The 16,636-nt window shown below is 37.6% G+C and overlaps 1 protein-coding gene across 2 annotated transcripts in view; it reads right to left on the bottom strand.

Moving 5' to 3' along the window:
- Positions 1-1,957: 1,957 nt before the first annotated feature.
- The window catches only part of CCDC6 (coiled-coil domain containing 6), a 54,066-nt gene continuing 39,387 nt past the window's right edge, over positions 1,958-16,636 (bottom strand). Inside the window, exons 7-9 of one of the 2 annotated variants that reach the window (XM_054071210.1) lie at positions 13,560-13,660; positions 9,761-9,885; positions 1,958-7,477 (exon numbers count right to left, since the gene is read on the bottom strand). In XM_054071210.1, the coding sequence (XP_053927185.1) occupies positions 7,286-7,477; positions 9,761-9,885; positions 13,560-13,660 (418 nt within the window). In that variant the 3' untranslated portion in view covers positions 1,958-7,285. Of the gene's footprint in view, positions 7,478-7,544; positions 9,409-9,760; positions 9,886-13,559; positions 13,661-16,636 lie in introns of those variants that run through there. The other variant, XM_054071211.1, reaches the window with a different exon arrangement.

The raw sequence follows: 16,636 nt of genomic DNA, 5'->3' as shown, positions 1-16,636 counted from the left end.
CCAGAAAATAATACAAAAGAGCCATCTAAAGGGGAGATCACTTGGACAAGGCAACCTGAAATTAAACCGATCACATGCATCACGTTGCCCTTTTCGTGTGATCTTCTGGAAGTATTCAAGCAACTCATTTCTCTTCAGACAGATGTCAGAGAGAAAACAAATGACATGCAAAGCCAGCCAGCAGCACCACAGCTCATCCATCCAGTTTACAGACACGCTGGCTGTGTCAGGGTCCCGCAGGGCACTCAAGAGATGGGCAGAACTATGGATTGCTCAGCTTTGGGAGCAGTGGAGAGAGGAGAATAAAGCATTTTAAGAAATATTACATGTGTTCTAGGAACAGAGAGTAACATGCATCAGCTAGATTAGCATTCGCTTAAGTCCTCTCATGACCCCGTGCCCAAGAAGCTGCAGCAATCATCCCACAGGGAATTCACTGGTCATACTGTCAGCAGATGAAAGAGAATAGCACGCTTTACACTGCATGCAGAGACCTGTGCTGACCAGAGCAAAGCATGCAGTTGCCTGAGTGGCAGCTGAGCAACAAAACAGGGATAAGTGGATCCACCCAATGAGTTTAGCAAGACTCAGACACTGAACACAGGAGAAGTGCAGGTAAGTGTTACTGAGACTTTAAGATCTAAGGGAAACTTGGTAATACAGCCAGACACAGCGAAAAACACTTCCAAAAGCTACTGAGCACAGAGCTCACCTGTCTGGCATGCAAAGTCAATGAATGAACACCTACAACAAAAAGGGGACAGAACCAGACTCACAAGGGATGACACAACAAAGCATGCACAAAATTGTCAGAAATGCTACCATCATCTTTAGACATCTAAAGTTTATAAATTAGCTGCAAATAAAAAGATTACAATTCAACTATAATACTGCAGTTATAGTACACTATGCCTTGCTTTTCTCCTGTCTCTGTCTAAAGATGGTTAATATTATGTCCCAGTATCAAGAAAGCATTGACTACAATTTAAAATTACCCATAAATTCAATTTGGTTAATGCTTTAATATTATTAAATACAATAACTGATTAATGCTTTAATAAGATGACAAGACAGTAGAACTCACAATGGATTCTTCAGACAAATCTTCATTAGAAAGTTACTGAATCCATCAATAATAGAACTATTTAAATGTAATCAGGTTTGATTACAAGAAAAATCAAGAAAAACTGAAAATACGATAACCTTTGATACTACCAAGAAATAGCAAGAACATTCTCTTCTGAGCTACTAAATATACAGCACAACCCTTGACACAGGCAAGGAAATATTTTTTTGCCTTCTCTTCCTCTCATACTTAGTATCAGATGAGAAATGCAGCCATACTGCTGTATACTGCTTTTGACTCAAAACACCCAAGATGAGTTTTCCTATAACTTTGCACAAAGATGCATCTCTGTCCTTATAAGCTTAGGAAAAAAAAAACCCCAGAAATGAAACACTGTTGTTCTCCTGTCCCCCAGTCATCAGCAAGTACCCTCATGGTAAGCAGGTCTACTAAGGCCAAAAGATACCACAGCTCTTGCTGTGGCAAAGAAAGCCCAAGGACTCACTGAAAGGCAGCTGGAAAAGGTTAAATATACATGTTTAATTCAGGGGGAGAAAAATACTTTGGAATTTTCCCACAATAATAACTCAAGAAATATAGTTACAGTCAAAAAGAATAAAATAAAAGAAAAAAAGCAAAAGAATATTCACCTAATCCAAAGTGAGAAGCATCTCTTATGCAAACTTTATTATGCAAATAGAATAATCTCCAGATTCCCCACTCAGCCATCTAAGTGAAAATACTAGAAATGGGGCAACAAGAATCAAAGACAACAAAAACAAAGACGAGCACATATCTTTCTCTCATTCCTAGTTCTCACTTTCTTCCTCTTTTTCCCAGTGATGACAGGCTGACAGACGGAAGGATATACATCCACCCCATAGTCTTCCATATAAGTAAATACAAAAAAATCAAGTGTTTATTGGAAGTCCGCATGAAGGCACAGATGAGCTTGATTACAGACACATCGTAACAATTACAAATATATGTAAACACCTTGACATATACAACAAAGCAATAGTACAGCTAATACAGGAATAAAATATAACCTGCTAAGAAAAATTTTGTATCTGAGGTTCTCTCAACGATAAGCTCCAACTCACGCCAACACAGTGTAACACTTTTAAAGTCATCACTTGGATTCATGCTCAACAAATCTGCACTTTGACGGTTGTTGTTAATCAGCGGATTTATAAATGTGATCCGAATTTGAACAGGCTTCCTTCACTAGGATCAGGAAAACAGAGGAATAACCAGCTAGACAGCCAACCAGCCTATAATGAGGCTTCATAGAGTCTTTAAATACACAAGAGCAATCACCAAGGTACTGAAATTAAACATAAGCTTCAGAAAAGCTGAAGGATGCTTGTTCCATTTTTACTTGCACTTGAGGAAATTGCTGTATTCCTGCAGGAAAGGAACAGTCTACAGCTGTCAGGTGATTTTTTTTTCTTCCTCCACAGGAGGCTTAGATTTCATTTGAAACACCTGCCAAAACAAAAGTCAGCAATCACAAACTAAAGTGCCTTGGACAGCTTATGTTTTACTACTAGAATTAAACACCTTTGATTACAGATACAGCATTAATTTATATTGTGAGAAAACTCGCCTTTGCATGTAGACTTTTTCCAATATTTCCGTGGAAAAGGGAATTGCTCTTTTTGTTTTATAGCTATATACCAATGCCAGGAACTCAAAGAGCTGCAACACAGCACTTTTGGAAAGGAAACCATACAGAAAAAAAGTTACAGTTTTAGTACAGGCAATTCCCAGGCCTAGCCAAAGAGTACTCTGAGCAGCAAGTTACTACAGGGACACAAGATTTTCTCAAACTCAACCCTCAAATATCTGTCCTAACTGCCCACTCCTCCTCTACAAAAGCTTTCTAACCTCCAGAGCCCAGTTCCACTGAGGAAAGACTCCTAGCCAGGTAATACATCCAGAACAAATCCTAGCACAGCTATGACATTTCTCCTGACCCTACAGCCACATTATCCCAACCTAAAGATGAGGTAGTACTTTTCTTTGGAGCCTAACTAGTTGAATAGGAACAAGCACTATTCTCCCTAATGTAGCAGCTGTCTGTTAATGCAGCACCAAAGTCCATAGTTTTATATCCTCTTTGGGGCACACTACTAATGCAAAACCAGCAACAGCTGCTCAAAAAACACTCCCACTTGAACTACAACTGCATCATAAAGGCCACAGTCTGGCATACTCAGTGACTTCCTCTGGTCCACAAAGTAGTAATGACTCTTAACCTCTGTCTGTTCTGGGACTAGTGGTTATTACCCAAAGGAACATGAAGGATATCCTGAATACTTATTACAGCAAGATGTGAAATTAAAAAAGAATAAATAAATTAAAAGATGAAGAACTCTAGTTCAAATCTGAAAAGGTCTGGGAGAGGCATTCAGCTCCTTAGGGAAGCGAGGAAACCAGATTGTCTCTATGCATACAGTCTGTTTGGTAAGCAGCAGCTGTATTTTCTTTCTCCAAGAGGGCAGATCCACTCCCTTCTCAAGGGGCTTGTGGTAACATACACGTGTATTAGAATTTTATAGCTTACACTCATAAACCTTCTGGTTTCTTATGAGATGGCTTGAATTGGAGAAATATAGTCTGCATAGTCCATGCTCTGTAGATTCCCAAGGATCAAAAAGAAACAGACTGCCATCACTGAAACAAAAAGGAAACATCAAAAAGTTGAACAGTATTAGGATTCACACTGCTTGTACAACTACATGTCAGGATTAGAAAAAGCACTACAAGACTTAAACAAGGTCCCTGGATGCATCCTTTTAGTAAGCAATAATCAATACTGAGGATGAGAGACTGCCTTCTTTGATGGACAAAGTATTCAAGGCTCTTTAATTTGTCTCCGTGATCACTTTCCACTTATTTAACAAAATTCACAGAGTCTAAACTGTCTCCTGTCAGCAGTGCAACTCTCACAAATCCCAGGAAGCTTTCACATTTTCATTACTTCCAATACTGCGTTTTTCATTTAGCTGAAGTGTACAGGGATTCCACCCAGCAAAGATGGATTCCTGAACACAGACATTTTAACAGGGAAAGAATCCTGTCCCGTTCAGCTCCAGTATAGCAACTGCCAATAGAAATAACACTGACGCTTTCTTGACAGCCCTTTCTGCCCTTAGGAATATGGTCTCAGAGGAGTACATGTAATTAAAACAATCTTATCTGGCTTTTAGCTGGAAGACTATCTCCGAGCAGTCCCACTTCTTCTTCCAAAGAACTTGCCTGGAACAAATTGTGGATAAAATAAACTCTTAATGCTCTACAGAGTATCAGCTGCATTCCAGCGTCCATGCCAGATCCCTTGAGAAAAAAAGTAAAAGGAAAACTGCTTGATTGTCAGAGAGGAAAGCACTGCTGAAACAACTAAAGGGTTTTTTTTTATATACACTTCTAGCTGAAAGAAGATACACTTACAAAATGCTCATCTCAGCTAAAAATCACTTCTGTGGCCTTACACAACTAGTGATGATGCAGTGTGCAAGTGACAGGCATTAGTAATGAGATGGACAGCAGAAACCCACTGAGGTGCTTTGGAGATAAAGGCACCAAGCGCTTAACCACTCATGCTAAGCTGGACCTCACCGTCAAGTGAATTTCCCCAGTCTATAGGAGATCTGATAAAATCACAGCTGCAGAATCATAATTCATGACTATAATCCACAAACAAAACTGAAAATCCTTTACATTTATTAGGAGATGGTTGTGCACAATTCCTCATATTATTCAAAAAGTCTACAAACAGAGTTTAACAATTCTGATTGCAAGCAAATGTTTGTTCAACCTTCTTAGTTAGGTAAGGCCAACTTAGTGCCTCATTACACTTTCAGGATTTAGCATACATTTGTCAGTTCTTTACTTTCCTCTGGTAACAGTCCGACTGGAATAGTTAGGAGAGTTCAATAAGACACTTAATAACAGCAGCTGAACTTCGGTTACACAAATTCAGATTTGGAATATGCTTCAAATGTAAATTATTCTAGGCAAATTTTTCATTTTAAGATCTTAAAACAACACTGTCAAAGGCTTTCCCCTTTCCCCCTCCCCTGCATTTATACTACCACCACTATGAGCTCACACTCTATATAGAGCCATGCGTCCAAAAACCTCAAAGCACTTCAGAAAGTAGGGCACCATTTTAAATAGTGGTATACTTGACCTGGACTCCTACTTATACAAGAATATATTTTTTCTTTGTCTTATGTTTACAAAAGGACAAGGATTGAACTAAAGCAATCCTATTTTCACCTCAGTCTCACCTCTGACTGCCTGTAATTTTCTCAAATGCAATCCTACCACTAATTCAGGAGCTCTGTTTACTTATGATGCTCACAGCTGAGTTTCCTCTATGGAAAGGTGAGCATCAGCTACGGTCAATTATTTTCAGATGGAAGCACTGCTCAAATTTTAGGTCTGTCACAAACTTGAGAATTGCTTGATTGGAGAGTCACTACCATAACTAATGTAATTTGATAATGCACTTGATCCCGTATTGGTTTAAGAAGTGTAATAGACATATATGCATTTCTCTAAATTTTCTCAGAGCTGAAACTACATAGCTACAGTGAAGAAATTCTTACTTTTGTCTAAGCAGAACCTTTTACAACATTATTTTAACATACTATTTTGATTTAGAGCACTAATTTTATAAAGATTTTGAATTTTCAATTCTTACTGAATAGGTGAGCAGCAAACATGACAATATATGTGCAAGTGTTAGTATACTACCAGAATGCTGTACTTCCTTCTTAAAAATGTCCTTAATAAAGCATTAGGCATGTCAAACTAGCTTTTGTAAACAAAAGATAAATTACTCATGTTCTGCTCTGATTATAGCCAGATACATATTCTCATAAAATAAACATTCTCTTGTCATTTTCCATGGCCCACATATCCATATATATGAGGTAAACCACTTAAAATCATCAATAATATATAAACCTCAGTACTCAACAGGAACCTCAGGAAAAATGTAACTAAAACGTCAATATCAAGAAGTGACACTTTGTTCCACTGCAAAGTGAAACCAATTTATTTGTGCTAAATGATGGAAAGAATGTATTCAGAATACATTTCTTCATACATTGTACCGGCTTAGGCTGCTAAATAAGCATTCATTAGTGCCATGTTGTGCTACTTTCTTGTACTGTGTTTCTACCAAGCAATACAACATTTTGGCTGTCACGCCAATATATTCCTATATGCTCATCTTATATCTTATTTTCTAAAAGACTTTTGAACATTTAGAATACCTGTTCAAGCTTTGCTTCAGGGGAATCACAATTAATATATTTTAACAAGAAAAAAATTATCATCAGCTGTTTCTCTACAATCACATTGCCTTCTGCAGCAAAAAAAATCAAAGAGCACGCTTTAATCAGTTATCAGTAACCTGTGGGCAGGACCACACTCACCAAAGCTAATTGTGAAAGATCACACAGTATGGGCAGCTTACAGGTTAATGTAAATGTCAAGTGAAATCATCAAATCTTAAGTTCCACGAATTGTACATTCCACAGACTCCAACAAGCCAGTTCCCTCACTGTAAAATTCAGACTGTACCACACATTTGAGGTGCTTTTAAACAGGAGAAGTATGGATGTGTCCTGTGTGCTGAATTAAGCTTATTTACTACATAATACAATAGAGTATGTGTCTTGGGCACTGATTAGGGTGTCTGACTCACTTTTGCACTAGAAGTTGTTATTTCAAATGACTGAAACGTAGTGCTGATTTTCTATAAGCTTGGTAAACAATGTAATTTTTCAGAATTTATCAGATAGCCCATCATGCCTTCAATTTTCTGCAAATTGTCATGAAAAAATATAAAAAGGTATCCCTTTAATTTTACAAACCTAAAAGCCAGGAAAAGGAAGCTTTGGAGCCAAGCAAAACGACATAATGCCGTATTACCAAACAGAGTAGCAAATGTTCCAGCCAGAGAATGGACATACATGTATTTCAAGTAAACACTGATGGAAAACTTTGTTAAGTTAGTGTTGTAGACCCACAACACTGGCTGCATCTTATACAAACGTTTACAACACAATTAACAGTGAAGCCTATATAACCTCAGTGCAAATAAGTCAAATCCAAATATGCCAAGTAAGCCTTTGGCTTTTAGTAAACTGCTCCATGTTATGAGTCCACTTCTGACATACAGACTGATGAGCACATGCACTAAGGCTGAGAGGAGGGATGCACTGAATGTTGAAAAGTGGCTGACTGCGATGCTGCGGACTGGACCGTAGGTTGCACAGGTGGTGGAGGTGGTGGCGGAGGTGGCTGCACTGGGGTCTGCGTATTTGGAGAAGGAGGAGGAGTGGGACGTTTGAATTTGTCAGGGCTGTTACTTCTTCGTGGTGAAGGCCTCTGCAGAACAAATATTGAAATTATGTTTAACACACTCTTGCACAGCTTTAGGTGTAAATCCTCTAATCAATGTACTGAGCTTGGCGGACGGAAAAAAAAAAACCCAAATAAAACATAACACGAAAACATCTGAGCAATTATGTGGGAAGAATCCATTTCAAAACATCGCGAGAGTCCCAGTACAACTTTTATATAAAATAAATGTTACTCTGCATCAGAGCAGCAAAGGAAAGAGGAAGTACTTCTAAGATCAAGCAGAACAAGCATTCCCCCTGTCAGCTTGCTGGAAATGAACACAAGATGTATATCCTGAAGACACATTTACCTATGATGGCCAGCAACCTAAAAAGAAATGCGAGATGCTATAGAGACAGCACCTCTCAGTTGTGCTTGCCCAACCAGTAGGTGCTGACAAACCTTTAACTTTACACTGCTGGCGTATGAGGTCCAACTATGAGGTATCTGAGCGTGGGTGGGAAGGTTTGAATGCCAGAGAGTCTGCCCAGGACCTCCTGCTTTCTGAAGGACTCTTAGTCTGCGCACCAGAGCAAGACCAAAGCATAATACAAGTTGTTCTTTGCAAAACAAAAGAAGATTACAACCCTTTAAGCTGCAGGAGTGAAACAGTTGTTAGAGAGGTCCCCTCAACAGAAACCACAAATTGTCAACCACCTGCGTGTTTAAGCACAGATTTAAAATCCACTTTATCTATAAAAACAGTGTGTGGAGGGAGACCTTTTTTAATGTTAGAAATGTAATAATTTAAATTACACTGCATAACACTAACTCCTGCACTTCTGAAACTAAAATGTTCACTACTTAACAATGCAGTTAGCAACCTCATGGCATGACAACCCACCCTCCACCCACAATTAATAACCAGCTAAAGGTGATCAGCTCTGGTGAGAAGCATGACTACAGCGCTACACCAAAGGTACTACAGGTAGAGTCAATTTATTCTGTAACAGAGTTAAAAAACGAAGAGTCAAGAATCAAACAGCAGTTTAGTCAAATAATGTATATTGTATCTACTTTTCTGCAGTTATGTACAGTAGATTAATGCTGTATGTGAAAAAACAAGGGTTCTTGACAACTAACTGATGTCTCTGAAGCACCTGAAATAATTTATTGCATTTGCATACATCTAATAATATGAAGGGACCCAGTTTCAGTATCAAGACGACACCAAGAGCTACTTATCAACATCATTCTCAAAACAATTAGTATCTTACCCTGAAGATGATCTTTTTCATAGTGACACAATGTGACACTAGTTAATTTACAGTTTCAGAAAGAGCAGTATTTCAGAGACTATCTCAATGTGACGCACAGCAATGGGCTGAACCCAGACCAGAACTCTGCCTTCCTGCTGAGCTCCACCTTCCCTCTTGTTCTTCCCACTACTGTAACACTCTCACCACTCTGCTCAAGAAATTAACAATTACCTTTGCATGCTCACTTAAATCATTTTAGAAGCAGCCATATGTTAGCATTCTACTAAAAATTCTATAGAAATATGTTTTCACATCTGAGAACGACAAGTGTATGCAAAAACCTTGCAGGATATTTGTACACTACCGTACCTGTTGAGAAAAATAAAAATGCTCTTGATACAACAACTACAAGGTATTTTGCCAAATTTTAGCAAAATTTTAGGCTCTGTTTGTTCATTAAACTCCACATACACTTTAAAGAAACATGGTTAAGTAGAAATCCATCAAACACCAGAGGTAAAAAGAAAACAAATCCATTTGAAAGATATGAGAAATTGTCCTAACAAATGTTTATATTAACTTTCTTCTTTGCCAATGAGAACAGAAAACAAGAGTTAACTGCTTGTTACAGTGACATGGTGGTAGCATTGTGTGTCATCCTGAAGAAAACCTGAGCTTGAAGCAACCTCAGATGACTCATCCGTCAGATGGTGGAGACTAGGAGAAAAATGAAAGCAATGTTTTTACTTCTTGGGACAGGCTTAGCAGCTTAGAACATCACTTCTCAAACCCTGCCTGCTGATCCATAAGACGATACCTATTACTTTCCTTAAGGTGTTAACACACTCTATTCTTTTGCAAAGAATAAGGTTCTTCAAAAAGAATCAGTTTCTGAGGGGTGAAGAGGAAAATCAGGGTTGAAGAAAGCAGCAATAGGTATCTTGGAGCAAGGAGACAAAACCAAACATTTACAAAAATGCTTTTGCAAAAAATCTTAAGGACAAGCAATCATAACTTTTAAAAAACAAACTTACATTGGTAACAAGTATTTACTGTTTTAAATACTTACTGTAATACCATGGGATGGTCCCATATGTTGCACGTGAAGGCCTGGGGAATTGTAGTAAGACATTCCAGCTCTAGTCAGTGAAGTTGGTGGTGTGAAACCAACTGTGTGACTTGCATATGACAGACCTAAAAATTATCAAAACAAGCTAACATGAACACTCTTGTCTATATTACAAACTAAAGCGTGAGGGTTCTTAACATTTTTTAGGTCTGAATCAATGATACGTTAAGAAACGGTAACTGCTGCCAGATTAGACGCCTAAAAAAATTGTTGTTGTACTGAAAATGATGAAAAAGTTAACTTATTTTCTTGTAATACACGTTTCAAAACATACATTACTCAATGATAAACTTAATTTTTCATTTAACATAAATGGTGTAAAGCTTCCCTGATAGCTTAGTTTTAGTCCACAAATATTTCCATCCAGCCTGTCATTTCTCCTCAGAGGAAAGGGCTCCCTGAACAAAATACAGTCTGAAGAAGCAGCGAGGTTGTCCCTACAGAAGTCATAAAGCACTGGGCCACTAGGAGTTTCCACAAATAAACTGCACGTAGGTGGCTCCTCCAAGGCAAACTAGGTCTGCACCCAGACTTCCTCCTGTTTTGCCTCAGTGTTTACAGGCAGGGACTCAAAGATCTTTAGAGCTGAAGTTAAAACATTCTGGGATGAGTCACTAGCTGGATTAGGCTAGCAACTATCATGTAAAATTAGAACTTAAGTTTTATCCACATTAAGGAAAACCTAGTATTCAAAAGTGCAAATGTCTAATTCTTCCATTGAAATATTTCCTTTCTGTAACAACTAATTCTTAGAAATGTAAAATACCTTTATACGTAATGAAGGCAAACAAACAGCAGCTGCTAAGTGCTTAAAGTTCAGACCTTGAAGTGTTCTAAACATTTTGAGTATTTCTCAGAACAGTCCATTTTCCAAAGCCTTTAGTGCATTATTGCTTCCTGACAAACACATCAGTAAGGTAGGAGACAAGACTTTTCTCAGCTGCTTAATATTAGATACTCACAACTGTTTTGGAGAATTATGACCAAAACAATTTCTGAAGGTTTATTAAAATTATATAACAGCACGTTGGATTTAACAGTTTTCACACTTCTTCAACAATAAATCAATGCAAAACAGTGCCATGCAGCTACAGTATGCACCGCAACCAAGCTTTGTCCTTAACTGCATGCATCTGTGTTTGTGCCTACCATTGATGAGACAAGATCTTGAGGGTGGAGAAAAAAATCCAAGGTAATAAAGTCATGTAAGAAAACGTATATCCTTTGCTTCCTTCAATTCTACATTTGATTCTGCTATATCCCCAGTGTACATCTGGTACAAATTACAAGTGACTCCAATGGAATCACTGTCGCTTTAGACTAGTTAAACAAAACAGATTAACAAAATTAATCTGCTTTTTCCCTACACAACCTGTCTATTCAGTACATGTTTTATAACTAAGTGTTTTTGTAACAAGTTAATGGTCAGTTAGTTGAAAATGTGTTGCAAGTCAGACACGCAAGCCCAGAACAACAGAAGGCAAAAAATACACTTCAAGTCTTTGAAACATTGAAATTTTGGACTGCTTTGGGGTAAATCAGCTCCAGAAGGTTTACAACGACAAGTCTATACGGCAACCAAAGAGTCAATAACAGCAGCATATGTACATCCAAGGTAGCTCACCTCTGCAGCTAAAAATCTCTATCTAGCGTAGCCACAGCAGTAAAGCATGACAGTATATCTACAGTAAAGACTAACTGGTAATTAGTGCAACTAATTCCCAGCTGCCTAGGAGCAGAAATACTTCCAATGTCTTCAGAGTTCTATGCACTGTGCTAGAAATCTCAGCAGTATTTTAACTTAAGAGTCTTCAAAAGCAGCATCTCAAACCACGCTAGAACAAAAGGCTCTGGGAATCAGGAGCCAGAATCTGAACTATTAAACCTGACCATCTATTCACACGAAATTATAGCATTTCTAACTTGCTTCAAACAATGTTTCTACAAATTCAGGCTTATTTCCCAAATGAAACATGCCAGGTCATACAATAACGTGACACCAATATAACTGCCTTATTACTCTGTGCTGGTACTTTTGACAGCATCTTACTCTAGTACTTTAGACACAAAGTACTCTCAAAACCTACTTGTTTTCATCCATTACTGCATTCATCTATCCTGGACAGCTGTACAAAATTCCCCACTGATCTCATTAGTTCTCTAGCAAACTGCTGCTTCTACTTTTCTGAGGTTTGAAACTTCCCAACTATGGATATTAATGTAGCAGCCTGGGCAGAAGTGCTTGCCTGGAATATTTACTGCACCAGCATTACCAAAATTGTGAACTCTGTTCGAAATGATCATTTCAGCTGTGCTATTTTTTCCTCCGCTTCAGACTGTGTTTCAGCATATCCTGTCTGTGGGATGTAATTCCCACTAGAATGGAGCACTCTTGCATCAACTACTGACAGGAAGAGAAGTCCACTGGGAACAAGGAATGTGCTTCAGTCCCAGTGTAGGAACAAACCAACAGAATACTTCTGCATCGACACATCCACATCTAAATTGGGTGCATTTCTAGGTAATCTAGGATGCAAACCTGTAAACTACCAGCTACTTTTTCCTACACATACTTATCATTAAAGTCACTGTGTGGACTGGAGATACAATATGCAGTTGAATGTTGCATTACTATGAAGGTTGCACACGTATAACCACAAACATCTGCAGTAGTTACTCCAGAACATGTGTCAGCATGGCTATGTTTCTGTACACTCAGAGAGAGGAAAAGGATAAAAAACATGTATCATTTTCCTGGCAATATACCTTGCAAAACACAAAGTCAAGTGATTTATCTCATCTCAGAAGCCCCCAAAACCTCTTGAAAAACTATCGTAATGCTCATCTTTAACACTGTAATGTGGCTCATGGCGATAGCTAGTTTTCACACATGCTTGCTCCTTCTGCAATACTTGGATGAAAACCACTTTGAGTCATTCTGAAAAACTATAGTCAATCTTGAAAATTAAAGACTTAAAAACCATTTTATATGTTCTAGCAGACCTGTATAATAACACGCCTCAATTCCACCTTGAAGAATGCGTCAATATAGAGTACCTCTCATTTGCCCTTCCTGTACAGCTGTCCAACAGGTTCTAAAGGTGACCTTGGGAAAGCAGAGCATGCAGGATTCACTTCAATACATAGAAATGAGTTTGTGATTGCCATACAACACCTATGGTCAACAACCTTTAACTGATGTCCAAGCACAATTTTAAGGGATTTTAAATTTCAGTTAATAAATGCGTTAGTAACATACATTTCCTTTGACTTCAGAACTATATTCAGTAATTAAAAACCTAGAAAATGTTAGTTTGCCTTTGTTATACACCCTACTAGAGACAGGAATTCTTAATTTCTTTAATTTATTTTTGATTCAGAACACAGCGTCAGTCTCATTACTCGTTCATCACCAAACTCTAGAAATCTGTTTGAACTACGCATCCTGAAGGGCAACTTCTATGAAAAAAAAGACAGTAAGAGAGAAAAGGAAAGAGGAAAAAAAAAAAGAAAGTTCAAGTGATAGCTACTTAATGCCCTTAATATCTGTTCACAGTGTAACCCAGAACCATCCAAAACCACGGTGCACTAGAAGACATCCGAGGCAATTTATGTTTACATTTACGATGCAGTTTTTTCCTCCAGACTCCCTTTGAAAGGCTATTGACCTAAATACATTAATAGGGCACATTACTACATGATGCATACAATAATTTGAGAAACTCGTTTAGATATTTACCAGGTGATATAGGTCTGCTAGAACTTGGTGAGGGTGTATAAGGGATAGGACTGGACACAGTGCGAGGTCTTAATCCTTGTGCAGACATCTCATTAAAATATCTAACAAAAAAAGGTAAAGAATAATTAGATCAAACCTTTTAAAATGTGCCATATTTTAAATGTTTCACTGTGTTTTTTTTAAATTTCCGTAAGAATTACATTAGATTAATGAGGAATCAGCCAACTTTATCAAGTCACAACATGAACTCTTGTCATCGCTGAATGTTCTTATATTGGCTTAACTTTCAATGGAAATAGCTGCCTTTATCTTAGTCATTTCCAGTTAAAACTGTACAAGTTGCATACAATTAGAATAGCACATATTAAGGCCAGAGGTATAAATCGTGTTATTCAGTCTGACTTATACTGCATTCTTGCACTTTACACGCAATTCTACATTGAATTCAATGGCTTGTCTGGCTGGAGTGTATTTTCCCAAAAGGCATCCAGCGCTAATCTGAAACCATGAAAAGGGGCGAGAAGATCATTAAAGCATTCACAATCTGTTCCAACATGAATCCTGCTGGTCTCAACGTTTAGCCATTTGCTCATCATGTCTTTTGTAACTGGACCAGAGCAACATTTTGAATCCAGGACTTTCTCCCACCAAAGATACTTCTGGGTTGTGTTGCAAGACACCTCCCATGCTTCACTGTGATAAATTGACTAGATTAGAACCTCAGACAAGGACTTCTTCCCTATCTGTAATGATTTTAGTGGTGTTTATTTTACTTCACTGAATACAGTGAAGCTTCTTCACAGCCATCAAGTCCTGTATAAAAGGAGACAAAAATCCTACAAATCGCTCTTACTTGCCATTTACTGTTTATATCCCAAAAGTAATTTTATGTATTTTTTCAACAGCAGTAGGCTGGCAGCATTCAGGCTGATTTTGCTTAGGCACTCTTCATCTAGATTTTCAAGTCACTGTCTAGACTAGAGGTTTCCCTGCACATTGTCTCCTGCACATATGGTTTCAAATCAGTGCAGCTGAGTTTACATTACTGCATTTAGCTGTGTTTCTTTACCAGACATGGCAAAGCAGCACACAAAATTAACTACCAACAGCACTTTCACTCTTACTTGTCTCCCCTTCTACCACTGTGCTGCTCAGAAGTTCTTAGTAGCTATCTTTATTTTCAGATCACAGAAGAAAAACCCACAACATGGAGCAGCATTAAAAATATCCCTGTTTGATGGAAATTACAATGATGACTACTTTAAGGTCTGTGAGCCAGTTCATAAACTATTTGAAACATGTTTTGATACTGCATCTTACTTATTTTTAACCAGGATATTCAGAGCTACTGAGCCACAACACCTAGCACAGGCAGCACAATATAGTGATACCAAAGTTGGTTTAAATTTTAAAGTTGGGCAGATCAGGTAATAAAAATAGCTGCAATAAAGAACAAGAGAAAATTAACAAACTGACAAATTAAAGTTTAATTAAATATCAGTTTTCTAAAGAGCCACCAGTGGCAAGGTTAGCAAAAATCAAACTGACTAGGCTACCTCTGCAACACACAGTAACTCTTGTAACGCAGACAGTGTGTGTACTGAGATTTAATTTGTTTTAATTCATATAAAGACCATTTCCTGTAAGTCCTCCTAGTACCTGATGAGGTTAGGAGTACACTATTAGCATGCTTCCTAGTCTCAGATATTTCCCTACTAGTCCAGAGATTAGGATGGAGGATTGACAAGACAAAGCAACTGCTAATCATGAGGAAGAAATTTTGGGAGAGCTGTGTATTTTGTGTTCAATAAAGCATCTTCACCTACCCCTCTCTACAAAAAATAAGTATAATCAGCTAACAGAATGCAACTGAAAAAATGGAGATCTGAACCATCACCACCATCATTTTTAGGAAGACAATGTAAGCTGACAAAACTTTACATCTTAAAAGCATTACTGCATGTAGTTCCACAATTACTTTGCCTACACAGTTCTCATTAGACTAACTCTAATACCTGCTTCGCCCTTCCTCTACTTCTTTTACTTACACTGCAAATACCTGTTTTAGAGCGATGCTGTCATGTCTTCGTAGAACCAAGAAAATCAAAACGATAATGAAATTTCTTAGAAGTACAGAACAGTTAATCAAATTTTCCTGCATTTTATGGATTACCACTACCTACAATTGTTTGGAAAAAAGAATTAGGATAATCTACATTTTTGGATTAATACTGGGAATTCCATAGATTTAGATTTTGACTGTATTTCCATTACAATCTAAATATTGGCAGAAAAGATTAGGCTAATAAAAGATTATTATTACAACAATAATTCAAACACCAGAATCCTGCATTTCTAACAATTCAATTTTATATAGCACTCGCTGCATCTTAAAACCAGCCACTACTGCAATATGTTAGTTGCCTACTATTGCATGAAAATGAAAACACCTTGAACTTGAAGGGCACTCCTTGAAATAAAATATCTGGAACTTTGTTTCTGGTAAATTATGGCTTATAACAAATATGCTGATGACCCAAGAATAAATATCTCAGTATTAGAAGAATACACAGAAGAGCATAACTTTTAAAGTATTTTTAAAGGACCACTATAAATCCAACACAATACAAATCAATACAACAAAAAAATGAGCATTTGATAAGAAATAAGAATATTTTATTCAAAGTGTACTTAAAAATCTCCTTCAAGATATAAAAAAGTCATTTGACCATGACGTGAGAAAATACTAAAAGGCATCATATAAAAGCCATGAAAAACTCAAGGCTATCTGTGAAGTCAGTGCAAGCCACACAGCTTGCAGTAGAGAGAAAAAAAAAAAAAAAAAAATCAAGGATGTTATGGTTTGGACATCGAGAACAACGCAACAGTTCTGGAAATGCTTCCTCTTCCTAAGACTTTACACAGTACCTCTTTGTATTTGGCCCAACACATTTCATTTTCTGCAAAGGACAAATGAGCCCTCCGGACACTGTTCCCAGCTCACAGAATTCTTTGCAGTTATGAAGTTACATGCAAAACAAAGGTATTACAATCAAATTATCCCGAATCTTAACTCC

The sequence above is a fragment of the Cuculus canorus genome, chromosome 7 (genome assembly GCF_017976375.1).
Source record: "Cuculus canorus isolate bCucCan1 chromosome 7, bCucCan1.pri, whole genome shotgun sequence".
NCBI classification, from domain to species: Eukaryota; Metazoa; Chordata; class Aves; order Cuculiformes; family Cuculidae; genus Cuculus; species Cuculus canorus.
The sequence above is the reverse complement of the archived record's forward strand: the minus strand, read 5'-3'. Positions and strand labels throughout refer to the sequence as shown.